The sequence below is a fragment of the Stegastes partitus genome, unplaced genomic scaffold, assembly GCF_000690725.1.
Source record: "Stegastes partitus isolate 25-593 unplaced genomic scaffold, Stegastes_partitus-1.0.2 Scaffold1331, whole genome shotgun sequence".
Taxonomy (NCBI): domain Eukaryota; kingdom Metazoa; phylum Chordata; class Actinopteri; family Pomacentridae; genus Stegastes; species Stegastes partitus.
Genome location: NW_007579062.1, coordinates 59,918 through 67,508, shown reverse-complemented (window position 1 = coordinate 67,508; position 7,591 = coordinate 59,918). Strand labels below are relative to the sequence as shown.

Below are 7,591 nucleotides of genomic sequence, written 5' to 3'. Positions count from 1 at the left end.
AGACACAAAATGACTCAAAAATCTACAAGAAAGACTCTAGGTGACAATTACGAGACACAAAACGACCACAAATACACATAAAATGACTAAAGTGACGTGCAAAACATCAACAAGGAGACACAAAATCAATAAAATGAGATGCAAAGGAAGCAAAAAGAGACACAAAATGACTAAACTGAGAGGCAAAACACCCACAAAAAGACACAAAACAACTGCAAAGAGACACAAAATCATTAAAATGAGATGCAAGACACCCACAAAAAGACATAAATGAACTGCAAAGAGACACAAAATGACTCAAAAATCTACAAAAGACTCTAGGTGACTATTAAGAGACACAAAACAACCACAAATACACATAAAATGACAAAAGTGACGTGCAAAACATCAACATGGAGACACAAAATGACAGAAATGAGATGCAAGACACCCACAGAAAGACATAAATGAACTGCAAAGAGACACAAAATGACTCAGAAACCTACAAAAAAGACTCTGGGTGACTATTAATAGACACCATTCAAGCTAAAAAGATGCAAAACACAAAATGAGCTCAGCAGAGGTTTATTGGTTTTAATTTAAAAGGTCTCTTTATCTTAAATTTCACTGTTTCTGAATGAGGTTTGGTTCAGAGCCAAAGAATAATAATCTGTAGAGAAGTATTCATGTAAAATATGAGGAGTGACAGGAGGGAACCAGGATCTGGACCGCTGGTTATTATAATATTAATATTGTGATGATTCCAGCGAAGCGACGCGCGGAGGAAGCGGCGCTGAATAAACACGGAGCTGCCGTTTCCTGGACGCCTGCTCGGGTCTGATAGGACCGACACTCCGGAGCCATTTTCGGGCTCACGCAGACACGACTCCTCGGTCACGGAGGTCCGGCCGCACGCCGAGCCGACACCGCAGCAGAACCGGTCCGAGCGAAACAACCGCCGAAACCCGAAACATCCCGAACGGAGCCGATTTAACCCTCGGCTGTGACCCCGAGCCAGCCAAAGCAGCAGAAAACGGTGAGAAAATGGCGCTCAGAAGTGGAAGAAGAAGCCGTGAGGGGCATTTAGAGGCAGATTCAAAGAGACGACAGCGTCATTACCGGCTGTACGCACCTGAATCGTCCGGTGGCGGCGGCGGAAAGCGGCGCACGGAGCCTCTGGTCCCGCTGCTGCTGCTGCTGCTGCGACGAAGCTGCTGCTCCAGACTGTGTGATGATGCGACTGAGCATGCGCGGAGCGAGACGAACACGACGAGGGGGAACCCAATGACGTCGGCGAGCAGCAGAGCCAATCGGCGCGGCGGCGGGAAAGCACGAAGATTACCGAGTGGTGCCTTCACAGTAAAAGTGTGATGTTTACATCAGAGCCGCAAATAAACGGAAATCTGAAGGAAGATATGCTCCCAAGAAGGATTTAGTCATTCTAAGTGTTTTTCAAAAGACTGGAATATGTATTTAAATTTGAAAAGTTTAGAGATTAAGGGTTAAACAGAGTTTTTGTGCCCTTTAAATGGTTGTTTTGCTTCTGTTCACTTTAACTTTTATTGGCTTGAATGTCAGTTTAACAACATTCCCAAAACAGAAAGGATAGTAAAAAAAAAAAAAAAAAGTCAAATAAATTCTAGTCCTCTGGTTGTTTTGTGCCTCGTTGTGCCCCTTCATGTCTCTTTATAGTCAGCTTAAGACTGTTAGTAGTTTTTTTTTTTTTGCATGTCTGTGGTAATTTAGATTCTCCTTAGATGCTCATTTTGTGTCTCTTTGCGGTTGTTGTGTATCCAATTTTAGTCATAGTTTTGTCTCTTCATTGTTGTTTTGTATCTTATTGTGGTGGTTTTATATGTCTTTGTGTCTCTTTGAAGTTTGTTTGAGTCATTTGGAGTCAGTTTGTATGTATTTGTAGTTGGTTTGTGTCGTCCTGTAGTTGTTTTGCATCTCATTTCATGTCTCTTTGTGGGTCTGTCTTGTGTTGTGTAGTTTTTTGCATGTCTGTGCTAATTTTGATTATCGATATGGACGTTTTGTATTTGTCTGGTGGTTTTGCATCTTATTTTAGTCCTGTTTTTGTCTCATTGTGGTTGTTTTGCATCTTATTATGGGAGTTTTGTGTCCCTTTATGTCTCATTGAAGTTAGTTTTAGTCGCTTTGTGTCCATTTCGCATCTTGTTGCATCAAGTTGTTTTGTGTCTTTTTATAGTCAGTTGAGGTCTTAGTGTAGTTGTTGTACATCTTTATTGTAATTTGAAGCCTTTGTTGTGGTTGTTTTGTGCCCTTCCGAGCTGCTGTGTGTCCTTGTGGCTGTTTTGCATCATATTTCTGTGATTTTGTGTCTCTTTGTGGTTGTTAATTTTGCTTTTGCGGGTGATTTGCATCTCTTTACAATGTCTTGATTGACTTTCAATCAATAAACGTTACCTGTTACTTCAGCGGAGAGCTCTGTCCCTTCAGTGATCCATCAGGTCTCAGTTTGTATCACTTAGCTGTGCTGCACAGCAATACTTTTATTTTGTTAAATAAGCCTGGCATCATCTGCATTAAATTAGCTGAACATGGGGCAGATTTAGACAAACAAACTAAACATATTCAGGCAACAGAAAATCAACCAGCAACTACATCTATGACAGAATAATATTTTTTATGCAAAAATGTCAAACTCTTGTTTGTTCCAAACGGTTAAATATCTTTTCTCTTTTATATCACATTTGATCTTATTTCTGGAGTTTGAAGTGATGTTTGGACAAAACAAGACAATGAAGATGTCCCTTTGGTGTGTGGTAAATTATAAACGCTGTTGTTGTGACCCTGTATTGGAAATTGTACCTAGAAAACTAAGAGAAAGAACAACAGCTGCAGCCTGTTTGGAAATCATTTCAGAGCATCAGAGTGTTGAAACAACAAACACAGTTTCTTCCTTTCCAATGAAGGGATTTCTTTAATTACAGCTACATTACAAAACACGTGGAATTAAAAGATTTGGAGCAGAAGCCCAGTAAATCCACGAACAGGTTCCAGGCAGAAATTAACAGATTAATTTCAGTGAGGAGGCGTGAAATAATAAAAAAAACTCTAAAACGTGGGACCAAAGTGAACGACGCTGAGCTCAGTTTGCGTTTTTGGCTGCCGCCGCCGCCGCCAGCTGCTGCAGCCTCTCAGGGAGGCTGACGGTGGCGAAGTGGACCCGGCGCTCCTTCAGTTTCTGTTTGACCGTCGACGTCAGGTCCAGCTCCATGTACTGCTGCTTCTGCCGGTCGTACTGAGGCCACGAGACCAGGCCGGGACCGTCGGGGGAGCTGGGACACGAAGAAGAGCAGCCACATGTCATCAGACTAACACTCAGTCTACACAGCTGTGGAGTTCTGTGCAAAGCAGCTGCCTCCTTGTGCACTTAAATGCAATTTTAACAGTATTTGTGTAATTTTCTAAACAATGCTGGTTCCCATTGTTTAGCAGATTTATTGATTTTTTTATGCATCCATGCGTCTGAAGCATCACATTTGCATGAGTTTTGTGTTTGACCCAACCTGCACAAACTGTGTTTACTCAGGAGCTTCATATATTTACTTCATATTGTGCTTCGGGTGCATCTTCATGGTAATACTCACATTGTTAAATAACATTTTTTTTTAGTGCAAAACCTTTACAGTGAGTGGGTTTTACTTTTACAGTAAAAAAAAAAAATTAAAAAATTAAAGCAGCTGCTAGAAATTAAACAAACTGTAAAGTTGTGGGAATTAAAGCAAAGCATGGAGCTGAACGATGCAAAAAAAGGGTCTGTCAAACAATGCTCTGTTCTCTTATTGAGCAATTTTCTGTTGATTAAATGTCTAAAAGTCGTTCAAAATTCCTTTGAAACATCAGTAAACGTTCAGATCACAGTGTTTCATTGCTATGCGATTAAATCTATTTATTACAGTGATGCTAAACATATGATTATTTAATGTACGCTAAAATGAAGTCGAATTAAAAATACTTTAAATTATAATAAAAAAAAATCTGTTAATATAAAAGAACAGTTTTTATTTTGGGTTGTGACTTACCCGTTATGAGCGAAGTTGGCCCAGTAAGACATCATGGTCCGACATAACGTTTCATCGTCTGTCGTGATGTTGCCTGAAAAAGTTTGATCACAAAGTCAAACACTGAAACACAACAACAGGACTATCATGGGCTGCATTTACATATAAACAGGCTGTGAAAATAAAAAACGTGGCTGTAAATGTGCCAGAAAAAAAATCCAATTTTACTACTGTAATATTAAAAAACTGTAAAAACGGTAAAATTACGATAATTTTAGCTGATTTAAATACAATAAAACGATTTAATTTTACATTCACAGAGTGTAAAAGAAATTATTATTGTTTGTAAAAACATAGATTTTTGCTGTTAGGTACAGTTTTTACCTGTTTTCTTACAATTAACATGTAAATTAATATTTTCTTTTTCTTCTGTGATTTTACTAGACACCTGTAATTCACCAAATGCAATGTAAATGTAAATGTAAATGTAAATGCACATCTGTTGGGTTCCTGGGGTACGTGATATCCCGGGGCCAACTGGAACCCGACCCTGCCAAGATCCAGGCTGTGACCGACTGGCCCACTCCGACGCCTCGGAAGACCTGCAGTGGTTCCTGGGGTTTGTGAACATCTACCGGAGGTTCTTCCAGAACTACAGCCGGGTGGCTGTACCCCTCACGAGTCTCACGTCTACGAAAACAGCGTTCAGGTGGAGCCTGGAGGCTGACGCTGCCTTTCGGACTCTCAAGGCGCTGTTCACGAGTGCACCCGTCCTGCAACACCCTGATCCCACCCTCCCTTTTGGGGTTGAAGTCGATGCCTCCGACACGGGAGTCGGAGCGGTCCTGTTGCAGCACGATTCCTCGTCCCAGAGGCTGCATCCCTGCACGTTCTTCTCCCAGCGGCTGTCCAGTGTGGAGAAGAACTACGACGTGGGCAACAGGGAACTGCTGGTGGTGGTCCTGGCTCTCCAAGAGTGGAGACACTGGCTGGAGGGGGCTTTCCAGTCTTTTACCATTTGGACTGACCATAAGAACCTGGCCTACCTGCAGTTGACGCGGCGCCTTAACCCCCTTCAGGCTCGATGGTCCCTGTTTTTAAGTTGTTGTGACTATTCTCTTTCTTACCGCCCAGGTTCTAGGAACGAGAAACCCAATGCCCTGTCTCGAGTCTTCGCTGCCTCCCACAAGACCCAGGACCCTGACCCATTATCCCGGAAGCCCGGATCTTGGGCGCTGGACCCCGGTGATGGCCCCCCAAATCGGCTGTTTGTTCCTGTGGCCACCTGGTCGCAGGTCCTCCAGTGGGGACACATATCCAAGATCGCGTGCCATCCGGGTTTCCGCTGGACTCTCATCCTCCTCTGTCAGTGGTTCTGGTGGCCCTGGATGGGCCGGGACACAAAGGAGGACGTGGCAGCTTGTACCATCTGTGCCAGAGGGAAGTCCTCTCATCGCCCTCCTGCGGGCTGCTCTGCCTGCTGTCAGTGCCCTGCCGTCCATGGTCCCACATCACCATGGATTTCGTCACGGGTCTGCCTCCCTCTGGAGGTAATACAGTTGTCCTCACCATTGTTGACTGCTTTTCAGAAGCTGTGCACCACATCCCTTTTCCTAAGCTGCCGTCCGCCCGTGAGACTGCTGAGCTCCTCACTGAGCATGTCTTCTGCCTCCAAGGCATCCCATCCGACATCATCTCGGATTGGTGACCGCAGTTCGCCTCACAGGTCTAGCAAGCCTTCTGTAAGGTGATGGGCGCTACGGCCAGCCTCTCCTCTGGGTATCATCCGCAGACCAACGGCCAGACGGAGAGGGCTAATCAGGACCTGGAGTCTGCCCTCCGTTGTGTCGCCGCACATCACCCTGTGTCCTGGTGCACCCATCTGCCATGTCTGGAGTATGCCCACAACACCATGACCAGCGCTGCGATGGGGATGTCCCCCTTTATGGCTTGTATAAGTTATCAAGCCCCCCTCTTCCCTGACCAGGAGCTGGACATGGTGGTCCCCTCCGTCAAGGAACATCTCCGGAGGGTCCGGAACATCTGGAGGACAGCACGGGCCACCCTCAACCGCTCCTCTGCCCACAACCTCTTGTAGTGGGAAGAGGACTCCAGCCCCGGAGTACCAAGTCGGCCAGGTCTGGCTATCCACACAAGACCTGCTGCTTCCTACGGAGTCCAGGAACCTCTCCCCCCAGTATGTTGGTCCTTTCCCAGTGGATAAAGTGATTAACCCCTCTGCAGTGCACTTAGCCCTCCTGGACTCTCTGAAGGTTCATCCCACCTTCCATGTTTCGTTGCTGAAGCCTGTGGACTCCAGTGACCTCTGTCCGTCTGCTGAACCCCTGCCACTGCCCTGGATCATAGACAACAGTCTGGCCTTCACCATCTCAGGGTTTCCTGAATGTCAGACCTTGTGGTAGGGGGTTCCAATACCTCGTGGATTGGGTGGGATATGGCCCAGAGGAGTGGTCTTTGATCTCCCAGAAGTTGACCTGGATAAGACCCTCCTCTGGGACTTTTATAGACAGAACCCTCAGAAGTCCAGGCAGACGCCAGGAGGCGTCCATTTAGGAGGGGTCATCACAATAAGAATAGAATAAATTATCATTTGTAAAAATACATTTTTTTTTTTTTTTAAGCTGGCATGATTTAGTTTTGGCCTCTCTTCTAAATTTTTTTACATTTTATTTTAAGGTTAACATGTAAGTAATACTTTATTTTACCAGCTTGTATCTGTAAATTAACAAAAAGGTGGAATTTGTGAAAATATAGTAAACTATTAATTTGTTAAAAAAACAAAAAACAAACAAAAAAACAGTTATTAACCATTTTAAAAACTTAATTTTCACAGTTTTTGCGTACCTAAGATTTTGAGCGGCCCGTTCCAGAAACACGCCCCGAACATGAAGCCCACGTCGTCAGCGTGGTCGGCCTTCACGAAGCTCGGCCGGTTGTCTCTGTGAACCTGAGCGCGATACACAAACTCGTACATGTAAACTGGAGCTCCGGCGTCTAAACAGGAGCAGAGAAAAGACAGACGTGAAGGTTTGTCGGTCGTCAGGTGAAAGCAGCAGCTGGTCGGGCTCTTGGCTGCTCTCTGACCTGCGTGGTATCCGGCCACCTTCACCACCGGCAGCGTCATCAGCAGGTCTCCGATGATTTCTGTGAATCCGTCTCTGATCTCTTCTGGAGTTTTGGCGTCCTTCAGGTACTCGTCTATGATCAGGTTGTTGGCTGACGAGGCCTGAAGCAGAGACGGAAGTGATGAGAGGTTTAAATTCTGTCTTTGTCTGTGAAACATGTTCACAGAAACACGTTTGTTTACATCCGAGTGATTCAATCACGTTGACCCAGACTTTAAAGAGATCCAGATCCTTCAAAGTGTCTATAAAATGTTTTGATCCCACCTGTAAGTTTCCCTCTTTTACTGCTTTTCCACACTGAATCATTGTCAGTATAAAGTATATAAAGTTACCCAAAAAAGAAAAAAGAAATACCTATAAAGAACTGTAAATTCATTAAAAATCTAAAAATACAAATTATGTTAAGTTTAATTTGTAAACCAAGAAAAAATAAAT

General features: G+C 44.2%; 2 protein-coding genes across 3 annotated transcripts in view; both read right to left on the bottom strand.

Annotated features, from left to right (window-relative positions):
* The window catches only part of kiaa0513 (KIAA0513 ortholog), a 34,206-nt gene extending 32,707 nt beyond the window's left edge, over positions 1-1,499 (bottom strand). For both annotated transcript variants that reach the window (XM_008298601.1, XM_008298603.1), the window contains exon 1: positions 1,112-1,499. The gene's annotated coding sequence lies outside the window, so the exon portion shown is untranslated. The remainder of the gene's footprint in view (positions 1-1,111) is intronic.
* Positions 1,500-2,914: 1,415 nt separating this feature from the next.
* The window catches only part of LOC103369794 (pyrethroid hydrolase Ces2a-like), a 25,677-nt gene continuing 21,000 nt past the window's right edge, over positions 2,915-7,591 (bottom strand). Inside the window, exons 7-10 of the mRNA XM_008298606.1 lie at positions 7,116-7,257; positions 6,876-7,025; positions 4,032-4,104; positions 2,915-3,284 (exon numbers count right to left, since the gene is read on the bottom strand). Coding sequence (XP_008296828.1) covers positions 3,095-3,284; positions 4,032-4,104; positions 6,876-7,025; positions 7,116-7,257 — 555 coding nt within the window. The 3' untranslated portion in view covers positions 2,915-3,094. The remainder of the gene's footprint in view (positions 3,285-4,031; positions 4,105-6,875; positions 7,026-7,115; positions 7,258-7,591) is intronic.